At 36.3% G+C, this 19,299-nt stretch overlaps 1 protein-coding gene across 5 annotated transcripts in view; it reads left to right on the forward strand.

The window, feature by feature from the left end:
* The window catches only part of PPFIA2 (PTPRF interacting protein alpha 2), a 359,412-nt gene that overhangs the window by 211,342 nt on the left and 128,771 nt on the right, over positions 1–19,299 (forward strand). For all 5 annotated transcript variants that reach the window (XM_054696184.1, XM_054696186.1, XM_054696183.1 and 2 more), the window contains exon 5: positions 17,404–17,568. In XM_054696184.1, coding sequence (XP_054552159.1) covers positions 17,404–17,568 — 165 coding nt within the window. The remainder of the gene's footprint in view (positions 1–17,403; positions 17,569–19,299) is intronic.

The following is a 19,299-nucleotide window of genomic DNA, read 5'->3' on the forward strand; positions in this document are numbered from 1 at the left end:
GTATGAGTTTGATTATGGGGTGCTGTGTAGGAGTGGACTGCATTGGTCCTCATCTCACTCCAGCAAAATATTTATTTTAAAAAGAAAGTGTTGAAATATAAAAAAAACTAGAACAGAACTCTCCTAATTAAAAGAGGCATACTTTTTTTTTCCCATTTTGCAAAATTGTTATACTTACTTTATGAAACTGATAGAATTACAGTATTGTGCTCTTGGAATCCAATATATTCATTCAATCCCACGACATGCCATGTAACATTAAAGTTTAGAATTTGTACCAAAAAACTACATTTTCTACTTCAGAGGAAAATGTCTAAAAATTTCATAAAATATATAAATTATCATATTCCCCCTTATTGAAAGCTGTTCGCTATAAAAGAATGTAGAGAAAAACATTTTTGTGTAGATACATTTCAATTTCAGATGAGGTAGGTAAAAATTACTTTATCTGTTATTATTGTAGCAGATGAGCACTGAAAAATAAGGTAATGTTAGTTAATAATGTATTTACTATGCTTGGTAGGAGGGAATAATGTAAAAATCACAGCTCCACAAACATTAAGCTTATACCTTAAACACTAAGCTTATACCATTAAGCTTATACCTTGCAACACTTTTATGCAGTCACACTAAGTTTGTCGCCTTCTTCCTCATGGTCTTATTTTATGATAGAGAGAATTCAGACCATGTACAAGGACATGGTTTTCAATGAGACTTTGAAGAGCCGGTCACATTGTCTGGTACCTCAAAGTGGACACAAGGACAGTTTAGATCGTATTTGTGTCAGAAATTCTTGGGCCTCCCCGATGGCGCAGCAGTTGAGCGCTGGGTTGCGACACTGCCCGCAGCCTCTGCAGCGCCGGTTCAATCCCCAGCCTCCAGGCGAGTTTCCCACATGGTGCACAGACCTCTCCTGCCGCCCGCTGCTCCCCTCAGCAGTGTACTTGGTCAGTCTGCCTGCTCTGCTCCCTGCTCTGGCTCTGGTGAATTCTCTCACCCTCCCGCGCTTCTGACTGTACCCAGTGCTTGTATGAATAAATAAATAAATCTTTAAAAAAAAAAAAGAAATTCTTTCTGTTTCTGCCTTTCTATATTTTTTCCTACGCTTTTTTTTTAATTTATACTATTTTCCCATGAAAATTTAAAGTTCAATTTTATGCCCTGAGGTTTATTTTGTCCTATTTCACTATTTTGTTTTAGGTTACTTTCTTTCTTTCTTTTTATAATTTGAGTAACATTGAATGTAACATTCTGTGTTTCTGATGTGCATCATTTAAAATTCATATATGTACACTACATCAAGTTCAACACTGAAAGACCAGTTTTAATCCTTCACCATACAGTTGCATCTTTTTACTCAATTTACCAATCTCTTCCCATCTTCCCTCTGGTACCTATTAATTTGATCTCACAATCTAAATGATTGTTTTTGTTTTAATTCCTCCATTTTGGGGGGTTCACTATGTTCCACATATGTTACTGTTTTAGAGTTACATTCCTCATATAACACAGAAGTAGGAAGCTGAGAATCAAGGAAAAACCAACTGTTTTGTTTTTTTTTTTTCAACTGGTCTTCTATTTTTAAAACATCCCAGAAAGTCTTTTAATAGCTACACATTTACTATTCCTTGCACAGCTGCTCCTTCTACAGCCCTTTAGTCCTTTCTGGACTCCTGTGAGGGAGATGTTATAATTTTCCCTATTTCACAGTTGAAGCAACTGAGCTCAGAAAACAGTAGATAACTTGCCAGAAATCACATAGTTAGTAAATAGCAGAGAAGGGATTTGAAAGCTAAGACAGTCTAACTCTGAATTTTGTGACCCTGGCCTTGAGACCATCGGTGTGATTACTTATTAGGTCCATAAAGAAAGATTTACTACAGCCTAGAGGATTATTGCTTTAGAGTCAGACAGCTGTATTATGGAGTGTGTCTTTTCTACTTGTTTCTGACTAATTTCAGAGAACTAGCAGATTTGATGACCACACCCACATAATTTTCATCATGAGGCTCAGCATTACCTATGATTCTTACCCCATAAGAAGCCTTGGATAATAAAGGAAGTTAAGCATGCTATACTTGAGATACCTATTCAGAAATCAAAGTGGGAAAATACAATTTTTTTTTAAAGATTTATTTATTTATTTATACAAGCACTGGGTATAGTCAGAAGTGCAGGAGGGTGAGAGAATTCACCAGAGCCAGAGCAGGGAGCAGAACAGGCAGACTGACAAAATATACTGCTGAGGAGAGCAGCAGGCACAGCAGGAGAGGTCTGCACGCCATGTGGGACCCTCGCCAGAGGCCAGGGATGGAACTGGTGCTGCAGAGGCTGTGGGCAGCTTCACAGCCCAGCGCTCAATTGCTGAGCCACCGGGGAGGCCCGAAAAATACAAATACTAAGTTCCATTAGGACAACAAAAATGGAAGCTTTATTTTTTTTTTTTAAGATTTTATTTTTTTTTATTTATACAAGAGCCGGGGTACAGGTCAGATGTGCGGGAGGGTGAGAGGATTCACCAGAGACAGAGCCAGGAACAGAACAGGCAGACTGACGAAATACACTGCTGAGGGGAGCAGCGGGCGAGACTGGAGAGGTCTGCTCGCCATGTGGGTTGTTCTGAGGCCTGCGGGGATTGAACTGGTGCTGCAGAGGCTTCGGACAGCTTCACAGCGCTGTGTTCAACTGCCTGTGCCACCAGGGAGGACTCTGGAAACTTTAATTTTAGATATGAATAATAGCTGTGCTGAAAACGTGATTGAATGTAGGAAACATTTATCTTCTTTCCTTAAAGCAGTGATAGGAAAAATTTTTGTTGTTGATCATGTCCAGGAAAACAGATTTATGAAACCTTTCTTATGTAAAGTATTGATTATATAACAATGTCTTATATAACCATGTATCTCTCTCTCCCCCCCACTATCCAAACAAATATTCAGAACTGAAAATACACCATGGAATATTACTCAGCATTCAAAAAAGATAAGCACATGCAATTTGCAGCAACATGGATGGCGCTGGAAGGGGTCATGCTCAGCGAAATAAGCCAAAAAGAAAAAGAAAAATACCGATGGTCTCACTCATAGCAGGAATCTAGAAAACTTAAATAAGGGACCAGGAAAATGAATAACTATAAGAAAGTGAAAATCAGAATCAACAAAAAACTATGAAACAGAGACACTTTTTGGGGGGTGGGGGGCGGGAGGGGAGGGATTGGGGTCAGAAAGGGGGGTTGCAATTGTATGGGGAATATAAAAATAAAATAAAAAAAAAGCCTTATTAAATGTTTCTAAATACAACAGTTTTTACAGATTTATCTAATAGTTTCTCCTTCTATATATTGTGTTTTTATTCTTGCTATAAACACCTACATATTGGTAATGGAGAGAAAGCAACAAGTTAGTATTTCATTTCACATCTAAAGAAAATCTAATTGGTGTTAGGTTGTGAGCAATTTTCAGGTAGAATTGACTGTCTCAATTTCCAAGGTTCTTATAAACTTGTGACTCTATCCACGAGTAGTTAACATATGCACATGAATTAAGATAAATAACACATACACAAACAATTTACAAAGAAAACTCACAATGAATAGAGTTATTTGTGTTAATTTTGAGTATCAGCCAAAAAAAAAAAAAATCAGCAAGGGCCATACCTCCTATATGCTGTTTAACTTAATTATACCTTCTCCCAAATAAAAAGATATATCTAATATATCAAGTAATAATAATGACAATAGTATAACAGCTAACACTAATATAAAATGTTTTTCTAAATGTTTTACATGTTTATCTCACTTTGCTTTTACTGCAATTTCATTATCTCTATTGAACTGATGGGAAAACTAACACAATAATTTCCCTCCAGTCACACATGGCTTATAGGAGACATACCCAGGGAATCAGTATTTACGAAATCATATTCCTTTGTCTCTCACCAATCGTATGTGATGGTTTAGGAAGAGCTGTTTATTTTTTAATGTAATTCAATCCTAATATGTTCTATAATTTATTTTGTATCAAATGTATGGAAAAGCAAGGTACTGGGTATTTATTTATTCTGATGTCAGAGCTGAAAGTTGTGGTTGTTTATTGCTTTGTTATGACAGAAGCACCTGTCCTGCAGATCAGAAATGAGCGCATGAAAGAAATCAAAGTAATCACTAGAGTTGCTCTTAAATTCAGCTACCAAATAAAATTATTCTAAAATAATTCATGATTGTTCAAAAATAGTTTTTCAGAAATCATAATGGGTATTTATAAAAACATTCAAACAACCTTTATTGTTCAACATTTCTTTCTACACTGACCAGTGTAGGAAGAGAATGACAAAAATGAGTGAAAAAACTAAAACAAAAATGTGTTTCTCCTAAAACTCCTCTAACCATAGGCAAGTAATATTTATAGAAAAAACCTTAGTCCTTCCATTACTTTAACTCTCTCAAATTGACTACTAAAATTTACCATGTCTTAAGTTTTAACTGAATGAATGAAGAGTAAAGGAAAATTAAAAATAATTTCATCTCATGGGTCATAAACTAAGACACTTAATTTAATTTAATTTGTATTAAGGATTTAATTTGAAATACTGCTTACCATGACCTTACTTTCATTTTTATCCAGGGAAATTAAATCAATAAATGCTCAAATACATTCAGACACCTGCCATTACTAAAGAAAAATTTTCCGTTCTTGATTAACCTCTGTCTACACAGTTAGTAATATTACTCCAAACATATTTACTTGATGTGTAGATAGTACAAGTCTAATCCAGCAAAGAAAAACTCTAGCAGTTGAGAGCAGACACAGGTATGCGTGTGTGTGCATGAGTGCATGCATCTAAATTTATGAAAGTGCTATGATAAGATAGGATAAATGCAATATGAAATAGGAGTTATGTCCCACAAAAGCTGTTTCAGTGTGGAGCTCAAACATGTTCATCAAAAGTTAGGATATTCTAAAACAGATTTTGAGAGTAAGGAATATTGAGTAGATGAGCATGAAAACTACCAGTTAAAGGTTTTCGTTTTCAGAAGTTAATCTTGTGTTATATGACCACATTACAGCAGTGAAATGGGTCTACAGAGCATAATGTATTTCAACTAGAATGCCATGTGTATTAAAAATAATTGTACATGAAGTTATGTTGAATTCAAATTCAGTAGGAAAATGTATTGTTTAAGAAGCATAGTTCAAAAATTTCCAGTGATGCAATATGTGGATGTATATGTGATATGATATGTGTGTGTGTATACACATTTATGGTCATTTTAAAGTTAATTCCAACATAGAATTAGTGGTCAGTCACATAGTCCCTATAATCCTTTGAGTATACCAAATGGAGTGTAAGATGTATTAAACATCATAGTTGTGGTTCCAACAAAGATGTATATTAGTACATTGTTAGCATCTCAGATAAGTTTTCTCTTGAGTATATTTTATTCTTTTATTTGTAAGCTTAAAAGTCATAGACACATGCTAGAATTTTTTTGACCATGTTATCTAGGCTAGATACAATTCAATAAGTATTAAGCATATTTTATTTAGAATATTTTCATAGATATTAGGTATTGAAGATTGTTCGGGATAAGTTAAATTGTTGAGCCTTTAAGGAGTCTTTTATATTAATAAGCACACATTTTATCTCATTTTTGTACATCTATATATAAATATGAGTTCCTAATTGTACAAATTACAACATCATTGCTTTAATCAAGAAGACATTAATTAAACCATATAAAAAAAATCTCTAAACTGAGGTTCCATGCCCAATTTCTAGGGCCACATTTCTTAACCTTCTAAGTTTTTCTTACACCCTCAGTCCCAGAAACAACCTCTGCCACCACCTGCACCAGTAAAATAGGCCCCTTTCCTGCCCATGCCCAGTTTGTTTCCCCTTCTGGATTCCCTCAGAATCTCCCAGTGCCAGTGGATCTGGTTGACTGTGTAAGTCACATGTCTGCCACCTAGTGGTAAGCACGCCTGAGAAATCTGTTTTGGATCTTACATTGTGAAGATGGCATTCAGAATATGGGGAGCTATTGAAATATAAAGGTATATTCGAATAATTTGGGGAAGCCATGAATGGCAAGCCTCTATTACAATCCAACTTTTATCGTATCCCTTTCCATATTAAAATTCTAAACAGTAACAATACTTACATGTATCCACCCAACCATACAACAGGTACTTCTTAGATAAAACTAATATCTACATGAATCAAATAAGAAGGCCCATAATCTCTGCTTACTTCATTCAACTACATATGTAGGGATTTTCAGTGTGTACATCCCTGTCCTTATGAAAATTGATGCCCATCTTAATATTCTATAATCTATTGACTGTTTTGAATGCTAATTAGAATAAATATATGCAACGTGGAATAAAAATATACCAACACAAAACAAAAGAAAGGTTTTCTTTTCTACAACTGGTCACAATGTCCTAGTTGGCAAATATAAATTCCAGTATTAAACCTTGATTCCTGGACCTAATATTGTATATGATAGCATGACTACAAGCAATTATCTAGTAAAATGGTAGTTCCTGGTAGAAGCATAGCCAATAGAGAAAGGCAAATACATATTTAGAAAAAGTTTCTAATGCAGTGAGAAAAGACAGCTGCCCCTCCTTGATGGATTGAATTTGATTCAATCTTCTTGTTTAAAGGTAGAAGGTGGTCTTCAGGTTAGACATTCAGTGTGGGTGGCTGTAGCTAGGGACTTGGCTATGAAACTGTAGTGGTAATTCTGTTCAACTTTAATGATGAGAAGCCCATTTTGTCAGGTCAATGATAAACTTCTCTTCCTGAAATCATGATCATAGTTACGCCTATTAAGAAAATACTGTGGTAGCTAGAAAAATAGGCTAACAGCCACAGGTGAATTATTTTGTCCACCAGATTATGGAAAGTCTCTACAACAGTGGCTACCGAGGAATTAGTCTTGACTCAGAGCTAAAACCCAAGAGATTTTTGTATTCTCTTTTCCTCAGTATTATTTCCATGCTAAATGGTTGTAGGTCCTTTTAGGGGTGTCTTTGCTGATTATCTATTGCTTCATAAGAAACTGCTCCAAAATTGAAAGGCACAACATTTAACTCTACTCATAGGTACTGTGGGTCAGAGATTTAAAAGGGTGCATTGGTAATAGCCATTCACTGCTCCACGATGTTTGGATTCTCAACTGAGATGACTTGATGGAGAGGCACAGTGATGTGGTGGTAAATTATTTCTTTTATCAGAGAAAAAATTACCATTCTATAATGTTTGCCAAATTTCATTGGTGTAATTATTCCCACTGTAGCTGATTTCAAGCTACTAGCATGATGTCTCTGAATGCAGATTTGGGGAAAAAAATGTGTAGTAATGTATTAAATTGTATTCCTACCATTCAGAGTAAGCAACAGAAGGAGATTATAGTGAAATAAATAAGAAGAATACATAATGAGTGTTAAAAATATACTGTGTTTAATCATAAGCTTTATGATTTATGTTTTAATAATGACTGTGTTTAACCACTAATCCACAAAGTTCCTGAAAATTAACTATCAGTTCTTACAAGCTTGTATGGGCCTGCTTAACACACAATTTAGAGGGGGTTACTCAAATATCTAGAAGCTAAAAGTCAACTTGTACAATAATTTCTTGACTCTTATGTCTGGCTGCAAAGGCTGAAGGGCAGGCAGGCTCGATTAGTACTTACATTCAAGAATCTCCACAGCCTCGTTGACACAATGAGTAGTCAACCTTTTTTATATTGTGACTCAGGGATATAAAAACAGATGTTCCAGTGAATTAGATGAAACTGCATTGTCCTTTAGCACTTAGGTCCAAAAGTCACAAATGGTGGTATCCATCATACTGTGTTGGACAGTCACACATCACACACACCATGTCTACCCGCCCCAGTTCAAAAAACACATCAGTTCAAGGAGAAAGAACAAAGATTTCACTTCTCAATGACAGGAATATCAAAGAAATTGATTTTTTTTAATGTCTTTTTTTTTTTTGTGGGACCCTCGCCGGCGGCTGGGGAACGAACCGTTGCTGCAGAGGCTGTGGGCAGCCTCGCAGCCCAGTGCTCAACCTCTGCGCCACCAGGGGAGGCCCAGAAATTGATTTTTTTTAAATCACCACAGATGGGTAGAAAAAAGTAATCAGCTCCTATCAGATTATATTGGTCACTGTTTAATATAATATGAAACATAATAGAGCATAGCAACACATCATACATCACATAACATATAATAAAACAATATATAATAGCAGCTACTTCTAGTATTATCACACAATTTTTTTCTTAAGCATATTCAGCCTCACCTGAAAGTTAAAGAAATCTCCTTCTGTAAAATCACGCAGGTTGGAGATTTGGAGAAGACCAAGATGCAGGCTACTCAATTCAAGATTCAGTCTACAGAGTTTTTACTATTACTATTATTATTTTATTAATACATTTTGATCCTTACTGGCCTATTAGGGATACTATCATCAGTTACCTTCACCGAAGATCCCAGGGATCAAAGTATTATACCTATTACCATAAGTATACATACTTTCCTCAGGTGATGATATATTATTATTTTAGCCTCTACCACTGCAGGAGTCTATCATGTACAGAACAATCAGAGTCCACTTTAGGACCAGCATATATCACTTTCATTCCTTGTCTATAAAGAGTTTCTATTATGAGGGATTTGTATATTCTAAGCTCTCAGTGACTGAGTGAAGTAAATGTCATCTTCATCTCACATGAAATAGAAAGGGGCTAGGAAAATTTCTCCATTATTAGCTCCAGAAATCTTCAGATTCCATTTCCTACATTATGCCCTAAGAATTTCTGAGTTTGCACCTTTACTTACTCTATAAATGTCCTTAATCTAGGCCACCACTGAGTTTCTATTTTAGCTAACCGATGGAGCAAGCAATTATAATCCCCCCAGCTGCTTGATTCAAAGTTAAATCCAGAGTCTCTGATAAATATAGTCACAACGATCAATTTAACCAGACCAAAATTTTTGCTTTCCCTTCCTCTTTCAGCATTATTATCTAATTCTACATATGCCAGATATCTGAGATTGCAAATTAGCACAATCATACAAGTCTTCTGATTTGGAAACCTTTTCTTCTTCAGTTAAATTTTGCAATTCATCTGACCTTGGTGTTTTAATTAGAAGTCTGGAGGCAAGAAGAGGTATTTTGAGTGGGACAAGAGGAACAGAAGGCTAAAGTGAAGTCATTACAGGATCATCAAAGATAAACAGGATGGAGTTCATTAGAGACATGGGGAGACTTACTGGGATTTGGTATACCAGGGAATCTAAGACTTCTCTGACTCTTTCCAAATATCCTGTTTGGATATTTAATACATACTTAATAAAATATCTGGATATTTAATATTTAATATTTGGATATTTAATCCAAAAGTTGTGCCTTTTTTATTTTAGGAATGGTCCCAAGACTTCTACATAAGACACCTGGCTAGGCTGTGAATTTATCTTACACTGTAATTTGGTGACCACTTGTAGATCAATCTCTTTCTGTTATGTTTCGAATCCTCATAAAAGACTATTATGAGCAGTCATAGAAACTCCTGAGTTCTCTGAGTCTTGACCTACAATTTTAAACCTTACATTACATTTGTCATTTTCTTTCTTTAAACTCTTCATTGCAGTTCAAAGCATCCAACTCTCCGAATTGTCCTTACATTCTTCCTGCCCTTCAGAAATAGCCTATTGTAACTATGACTCAGTCCATCAAAGCCTTATTTTCAGAGGCACCCCATTTCACAAGAATTCAGTTGCTCATTCTAATAACTATTTCACCACCCATGTATTATGGAAGACAATGTCCCTTCTTTGGATGTCAATCAAACTATTACCTTGTTAACTGTATCCAGGTCAGCTAGCCCAGTTTCTCATGTGTCTGAGGAGCTGTTACTTACAAGCTCAGCTATATCACACATATTAATCAGTTTTCACTTATGTATTCCACAGAAATTTATGAACACCTATTATATGTCAGTCTTCTAGGCATTGAAATGACAGCAATATACAAGATAGAAAAGAAAAACTTTCCTCATGGACCTTATATTATTTTGGGTGGGACAGACTGTAAACAAGATAATAGATATAGATATGTACAAATAGATAATAGATATGTACAAATGCTAATAGATATGTAAAAATAAAGTCAGAAAGGGTATATTTAGTGTGGAGATAACCAGGAAAACTTGGCTGAAAGGTGAGATTTGAGTAAGAAGATGAAAGAGATGTTGGGTGCAAAAATGTTCTCCCAGTTGGTGGGGTTTCTCTTTGTTTTTGTTATTGTCTCTTTTGCTGTGCAGAAGCTCTTTAATTTGATGTAGTCCCAGCTGTTTATCTTTGCCTTCACTATCACTGCTTTGGGTGATGTGTCTGTAAAGATGTCTTTGATGTGCAAATCACGTAGTGTTTCGCCTATATTTCCTTCTATATATTTTATGGTTTCAGGTCTTATGTCTAGTTCTTTAATCCATTTTGAGTGAGTGAGATGCCATGCAGATATCTAAAGGAGGATGTTATAGGCAGAGAAGCAGCAAGCATAACAGCCCTAATGTGAGAGCAGGAGTGTCTGGTATTTTTTTTAAAAAAAGACAACACAGCAAAGCTACAAGTCAATGCAGATAGAACTGAATGAAGAAGAAAAATAGGAGTTGTCTTGAGACAGTATAGATCTGTATGGCACTTGTCACAACTTCAACTTGTATTTGAGCCAGCTGAGAAAAGATAGAGGATCTGAACAAAAGTATGTGACCTAACTTTCATTGTAATTTAAATAGTGTCTTGACAACAGCCTAATGGAATGAAAGCAGAAGAGCTAGGAATGAAGCTATTATGATAGTTCAGGTGATTATGGACTCAGAACTAATGTGGGTATAGTAGCAAATGGTCAGATTCTAGAACCTGTGGGAACCCTGAAAGAAGTCATTAAAGGCTGAACTGAGTTTTAAGAAGGATAAGGATAAATTGGTGTCATGAGAATGGTAAAAGACAGTCGAAATTCCTGTGATGAATAGATTAAGGGTACAAGTAGAGATTGAAGGTTTAGAGATTGAGCATTTAAATAATTGAACTACAGTGTAATCATATGTGAGTTATCTGAAAAAAAAAAAAACCTGAAATTTTGAATGAGTTGCACGTATTAATAACAATTTGGTCCATAGTAAAATGAGGATCATGTATTCCTGAAATAGTGTGGAAATGAGGCCATGTCAGTACAAAGGTCTAGAAATTTTGAATCAATATGAGGGAGAAAACATCTTAATAAATAAAAAAGAAATCACTAGGAATTATGGCTGCTTGGTGTTGGGAGAAAATGATGACTTAGTTACATATTTAAGAAATGATGGAGAGTGGTCCAGGGCATGACAGATAAAACTATTAAAAGGAAAGATAGCAGCAGGTATAGCCTGATGACTGAGTGTCATTGCACTCTTAGGTGCAGATAACAGAATCACTTTCTATCTGGTTTAATCAACAATTTTTTCCCCTAAATGAATATTAAGAATTTCTTAGCAAAAACAGTCTGTAGCATCAACTTTCTGGACCAAATTTCAGAACCTTATTGCAAAGTTGGTAAAGAGATTATTTTTCATCTTCAGTTTAAAATCATGATTCCTTTTCTACCTCCCACTGGGAAAAATGAATGACTTCACCAACTAACTTATGTGACTTACAACTTTTTCATGTGAGTCACTTCTTACACAGGTATATGGCTGGTAGAACCAATGTGGCAGCAAACACTGAGAACTGTAGTTGTTTTTTTACAATGCTGGGAAGGTAGGATTAAAAATGTGAGGAACTGGCCAGAATTAAGTGTGTGCTTAGGAGATTTTGGTCTCTAATTTCAGATGTTTTTGTAGCCTTATTACATATTTATATTGCATTTCATTCTCAGAAGGGAAAGGTTGCATCTTATATATTTTTGTATCCTATCCAGTATCATGCAGTATTAGATGCTTGACATTGCTGGTTAGTATTAGTTATTAAATTATTGCACAAATCAAGAAATTCTGATTTCAGTTTTAATTTTAATTTCAAAAAAATTGTTTTCATTTTAAGATGATTCTTTGTAAGCATATCATCTATCTAAAACAAAGGAGAATAACAATGTTGATTAACTTAAGCTTTTAGGAAATAACACCAATTGACCATGGCCATAGATTCAACTTTGATACAGGTGAGAAAACACACTGGAAAATGTACCTCATTTATCATTTTTTCTATTCATTCAACAAATATGTATTGCATGGTGTAACTGTTAGGGATAGAGCCAACACTCAAATACAGAGAAGATCATGAAGATCAAGACATTTACGGTGCCTGACATTCATGGAGCTTTATTCCCGTGAGAAATAGAAGAAAATTCAAGGCCTCCCCGGTGGCGCAGCGGTTGAGCGCTGGGTTGTGAAACTGCCCGCAGCCTCTGCAGCGCTGGTTCGATCCCCGGCTGCTCCCCGGCCACCGGAGGAGGGTCCCACATGGCCCGCAGACCTCTCCTGCCAGCCCGCTGCTCCCCTCAGCAGTGTACTTCAGTCCTTCTGCCTGTTCAGCTCCCTGCTCTGGCTCTGGTGAATTCTCTCTCACCCTCCTGCGCCTCTCTGACTGTACCCAGTGCTTGTATAAATAAATAAATCTTTAAAAAAAAGAAAATTCAGTAAAACTATTTTTAAATTCAGTAAAACTATCTCCATATATTATGGAAAAATGAAACAAGGAGATAAAATGGAGAATGGGAAGAGAAGAGACCTACTTCACATGGAGTAGAGAACAAATACTTCATTGAATCCGTGGTTTTTAAACTGAAACTGAAAGGATAAAAAAGAGCTGGTCAAGTGAGTCAAAGGAAGAATATTCCAGGCAAAGTGTAGCATATCCAAAGGCTGGTGTGGTTAGATCATACTTTGGCAGAGAAAGACTCACACTAGATGATGTTGGAGAAATAGGCAGGGTCAAGTTCACACAAAGCCCCATAACCTATATCAAACAATTTGCATTAACCAATGTGCACATGTATCTGTAGAATTAAAGTAGAATATCATCAAAATAATTCAAGATTGATAAATAAAAAGAAAATTCTATGAAAATATTAGTCACTTTCAAAATGAATTAATGTTATTTAAACCCTTAGACGTAACCCCTACCTACTAATCTACATATGCTTAGGATTTCAGATTTTACCTTCCTTTTGCCAATAATATGACAAAGTTTTCTTATACTTTGAACCATAATTAGGAATCATGAACGTAGACAAATTAGTTTAATAAACAGTGAGATATGCGATCCTAATATGTGACTCTGAATCTAGTGGTAGAGAAAGCTAAAAATTTTCATTACAGTGTAATCTTTAAAAAAAAAAAAAAAAAAAGATTTATTTATTTATTTATTTATACAAGCACTGGGTACAGACAGAAGCGCAGGAGGGTGAGAGAATTCACCAGAGCCAGAGCAGGGAACAGAACAGGCAGACCGACGAAAGGCACTGCTGAGGGGAGCAGGCGAGACAGGAGAGGTCTGCGTACCATGTGAGACCTTCGCCGGCAGCTGGGGATCGAACCGGTGCTGCGGAGGCTGCGGGCAGCTTCGCAGCCCAGCGCTCAACCGCTGCACCACCAAGGAAGGCCCTGCAGTGTGATCTTTAGGAAAAAAAAAAAAAAAACAACCCTTAAATATTACAATTGTCTTTCTTTACTTATTTCTTCCCCAAATCTTATATCTTCCTTTTAACCTTTGATTTCAGTAACTCCTGTGTTACATTGCATAGATACCACTTGCTAGTCTATGCTTTTCACTTTCCTGAAAATCTCTCCTGCAAATCTGTCAGTCATGGTGGTTCTTTACTAACAAACTTTTAACAACTGCTAATAATGTAACCCCAACATTTAAAATTTTATTTTCATGTATCTTTGCTTTTAGCAGTAAAACTCCCTTTTTAAAGTAAAAACAAAGGTGAAAACCCAACGAGTGGAACATTTAAAAGAAACATATCTCAGCATAGAATCTAGTGCAGTCTGGATGAACTCACCTTCATTTCCATGAAAAGTCCCTTTGGTAATAACACCAAAAGTTTTGCAGAATGAAAATGAGGATTCTTCTTTATACCAAGCATGGGCAGCAAAAGGTGGCTTTCAGTTCAGGATGTTACATGGGTCTTTTTTGAAACATAAGATCATTGGCCTCTTGAATCTTTCATATTTAGGTGGTTTTCATTTTAAAAGCCTCCAACAGGTTTCTTTGTATAGGTCCTTTACCTCTTTTGTTAGATTTATTCCCAAGTATTTGATTTTTTTTTGTTTCAATAATAAAAGGGATTTTTTTTTTGATTTCTTCTTCTTCAGATTTATTGTTTGTGTATAGGAAGGCTACTGACTTATGCGTGTTGATTTTGTATCCTGCCACTTTACTGAAGTGGTTGATGAGTTGAATTAGTTTTTCTGTGGAGTTTTTGGGGTTCTCTATGTATATTATCATATCATCTGCAAATAGTGATAGTTTGACTTCTTCTTTTCCTATTTGGATTCCTTGGATGTCTTTCTCTTGTCTTATTGCTCTGGCTAGGACTTCCAGTATTATATTGAAAAGCAGTGGTGAGAGTGGACATCCTTGTCTTGTTCCAGATCTTAATGGAAATGCTTTCAGCTTTTCACCATTGAGAATGATACTGGCTGTTGGCTTGTCATATATGGCCTTTATGATGTTGAGGTATGTTCCTTGTATCACAAGAATTTCAAGGACTTTTGTCATGAATGAGTGTTGCACTTTGTCATAAGCTTTCTCAGCATCTATTGATATTATCATATGTTTGTGTTTTTTGTTTTTTTGGTTTTTTTTTTACTAATTGGATTGTGATTTTTTTTTTAAATTTATTTATTTATTTATACAAGCACTGGGTACAGTCAGAAGCGCAGGAGGGTGAGAGAATTCACCAGAGCCAGAGCAGGGAGCAGAACAGGCAGAAGGACCAAAGTACACTGCTGAGGGGAGCAGCGGGCAGCAGGAGAGGTCTGCGCACCATGTAGGACCCTCCTCCGGTGGCCGGGGAGCAGCCGGAGATCGAACTAGCGCTGCAGAGGCTGCAGGCAGCTTCTCAACCCAGCGCTCAACCACTGCGCCACCAGGGAGGCCCTATCATATGGTTTTTATATTTCTTTTTGTTGATGTGTTGGATAACATTGATTGATTTTCGGATGTTAAACCATCCTTGTGTCCCTGGAATGAATCCTACTTGGTCATGGTGAATTATCTTATGGATACATTGTTGGATTCTGATAGCTAAAATTTTATTGAGGATTTTTGCATCAGTGTTCATTAGCGAGATTGGCCTGTAGTTTTCTTTTTTTGTGTTGTCCTTGTTCGGTTTTGGTATTAGTGTAATGTTGGCTTCATAGAACGTGTTTGGTATTATCCCTTCCTTCTCAATTTTTTGGAAGAGCTTGTGAGATACCATCTTACACCAGTGAGAATGGCACATATTAAAAAAAAATAGCAACAACAAATGTTGGTGAGGTTGTGGAGAAAAAGGAACTCCCCTGCACTGTTGGTGGGAGTGCAAACTGCTCCAACCACTATGGAAGCTGTGTGGAGATTCCTGGACCTACTAAACATAGAGCTTCCATATGATCCAGCAATTCCACTCCTAGGTATTTACCCAAAGGACACAGTAACATCAATTCCAAAGAGCAACTGCACCCATAAGTTTATAGCAGCACTATTTACAATAGCTAAGCTTTGGAAACAACCCAAATGCCCCAAAATAGATGACTGGATCAAGAAGATGTGGTATACACCACATGTATATACACCATGGAATATTACTCAGCATTCAGAAAAGATAAACACATCCAATTTGCAGCAACATGGATGGAGCTAGAAGGGATCATGCTCAGAGAAATAAGCCAGAAAGAAAAAGAAAAATACCGGATGGTCTCACTCATAGCAGGAATCTAGAAAACTTAAATAAGGGACCAGGAAAAAGAGTAACTATAAGAAAGTGAAAATCAAAATCAACTAACAACTATGAACCAGAGACCCTCTATGGGGGGTGGGGGGTGGGGAAAGGAGGGCTTGATGTCAAAATAAGGGGGTTGTAATTGTATGGGGAATATAAAAAATAAAATTTAAATAAAATGTGAAAAAAATTAAATTAAATTAAAAAAAAGCCTCCAACAGAGTAGTCATTAGCAACCACCCTCTTTATGATTTCTTCTTTGCCTTTCCTGTTCGAATAATGTTTAATGCTTTTGTTTTCTCCTTGAGAGTGAACCTTGGTAGAAGGACTTACCATTTTCCCACTTTTTCTTCTCACATTTGTTTAATGAGATTGAAAAGTCTTTTAGCTGGGGATTGTCCCATTCTGTCCAGCAGGGAGCCGCTGCTGGCCTTGTGGATTCTTTTCATCACTCTTTGTTTGGTGTTTCTCTTTTCAAGCATTTATTTATGACAGTCTTTTTCATTTGTATATTAGCATGGTGCACTGTTTATGGTAGAGCTGAGCTTTCAGATCAATCATCTTGTCTTTTCTGAATATTCATGAACCCTTGACGTTCCTCCTTTCTCCTCTCTCCTGGCAACCTACCTGATGTCCACAGTGTAATTCACTCTTTGTTTTGCGACATGTTATTGGCTGCTGGGCTGCCCCATGCAACAGCCCAGACAAATGCTGGGAAGCTCTGAATTTTCAGATCTAAGAGACTCACAAAAGCACAAATAAAATGAGGTTTTACTTTCAAAACTATACTCAATAAAACCATCATACAATGTACAGAGTTCTTTAATAATTGTTGCCTTAGAACACACATATTATCCATGTTTGTTTCTATTAAATCATACTAAAATTATTAAACTTTCTATTTTTTTAAAGATTGTATCTATTTATTTTTGTGTAGAAGAACTGGGGTGTAGGCCAGAGGTGTGGAAGGTGAAAGGATTCACCAGAGACAAAGTGGGAAACAGAGCAGGCGGATTTACTGAAATACACTGCTAAGGGGAGCAGTTAGTGAGACTGGAGAGTTCTGCTGCACCATATGTGGGTTAGCTCCCTGGTGGATCAATGTATTGATAGTGCTGAGACTTAACCCTTCGGCCACCAGGGAGGCCCAGCCATTATTAAAATTTCTGAAAGATGCATAAGGTCTAATGAAAATATTAATTCATTAATTTGTTAGATGATAAAATGTAATTTGCTTTTCAGGTATTTCATGAATCCTGGTTTAGGCTCAGGTTTGTGCCTCATTATGCTACTTGCCATATAATCTGACAATTATTATTATGTACTGTGTAAACCTGTGACTATTCAAAGTGGAAATCATTTATAAGTATTAGTGACATGTAGTCATAAAATCATTGTGTTTTCTGTTAAACCCAACAGCTGTTACTGGAGCATTTGGAGTGCCTTGTGTCAAGACATGAAAGGTCACTAAGAATGACGGTGGTCAAACGGCAAGCCCAGTCCCCCTCAGGAGTCTCCAGTGAAGTTGAGGTTCTCAAGGCACTGAAATCTTTATTCGAGCACCACAAGGCCTTGGATGAAAAGGTATGGCATTCTGAAAGGGTGATTAAAATGTATGTCAATTAGATCTCAATAAACTAAATTTTTTTATAAATAAAATAAACTTTCGGTACTGAATAAAAGAAATAATACTGACAAAAGATTCAAGCTTTACTATACTTTCGTCATCAGCATCAACTCCCTTATCATTCTCCATAACCCACCTGAATTCTTTTTTTTAAAAGATTTATTTATTTATGCATAGAACTGGGGTATAGGCCAGAGGTATGGGGGGGTAAGAGGATTCACCAAAGACAGAGTGGGGAGCAGAACAGGCACATTTAATGAAATACACTGTTGAGGGGAGCAGCGGGCAAGACAGGAGAGGTCTGCTGCACCATGTGGGTGGCTCCTTGTCCAGCCAGGGATCAAACTCATGCTGCAGAGGCTGCGGATTACTTCACAATACTGTGCTTAACCCCTTGCGCCACCAGGGAGGCCCATCTCACCTGAATTCTGAAGTTAAGTCAGTTCAGAGGACCAAACATTCGAATTATAAGAAACCATTTAAAAATACAGCTGGAGTATTATTTATATTGGTCCTATTCATAAACAAGTTCATTTAATATCAATGAATATATGGCTTGTCAATACTTCTGGTACATTATGGTCTAAATCTAGGTGGTCCTATGAAAGTTAGTATTGTCATTCAGCCTCTCTCTCCCTGTCCCTCACCCTTTCTCTTGCTCTCTCCTCTCTGTGTCCACCCCCATAATTCTCTCTCCTCCCACCACATCTGAAATGAATATCTATGCATTTCAATATATGTCAACATAGGAGAATACTAATTGACAAATAAACATACCTTGATGTGTACTTTGGATGTCCTTAACCATTAGAGATTAATATTTGAGAAGCTTATTTTTTTTTTTAGGTCACTAATATCTTAGTGCTGAATACACTTTGTTAAGAGTCCTGCAGGTAACAGTGTGAGGTATTAGTAGAAAAACCTGCTTTAGGTTTATAAAAAGTAACTGTTTCTCTTAACTGTTACTAAAATAATTTCTATTGACATAAATCAGTCAATGTGATGACAATGTCCTTTGGAGATTAGTTAGGCTTATGTTACGATTTCAATTTTGTGACATTTCAAAAAATGAACTTTTTAAAATTAAGAAAGCTTTAGGGTTTTGTAGAGTAGGAATTGCAGCATTTTGTTGTAAAGTATCTGACAAATTCTGAGCAATAAAATCCAAGTAGGGATTGTTACTCAGTTATATCTAGGTTTTAAACACACCAACATTTTTGCTCTATTCAATATTTACATGTATATATATTTTATCATTGGTCTTGCAACTGTTCTTAGAGGACTATGTGAATTGTGTGCATAATGATATTGTAATCCTCTCTTCTAGACTATTAAGAAGAAATTGTGGGCCTCCCCTGGTGGCGCAGCGGTTGAGCGCTGGGCTGCGAGGCTGCTCACAGCCTCTGCAGCACCGGTTCATTTCCCGGCTGCCTGCAAGGGTCCCACAAAAATAAAAAAAGAAAGAAAGAAATTGTATCTTATTTTTTATTTCAGCCACGAGGAGCAACTAGTTTATGAATATTTTTGAATAAAACAGAAATAGATACTTTACATGTCTTGATAAATTTAATATCAAATATCAGATAATCATTACAGTATTTAATATTTAGTTTCATTTTATATTCTTATTGCAAAAGTGCATTGTTAAGAATTTGCGAGCCTTTGTATTTACTGAATATCAATTATAT

The sequence above is a fragment of the Talpa occidentalis genome, unplaced genomic scaffold (assembly GCF_014898055.3).
Source record: "Talpa occidentalis isolate TD23 unplaced genomic scaffold, MPIMG_talOcc4v2.1 talOcc4.16, whole genome shotgun sequence".
In the NCBI taxonomy this organism is placed as follows: domain Eukaryota; kingdom Metazoa; phylum Chordata; class Mammalia; order Eulipotyphla; family Talpidae; genus Talpa; species Talpa occidentalis.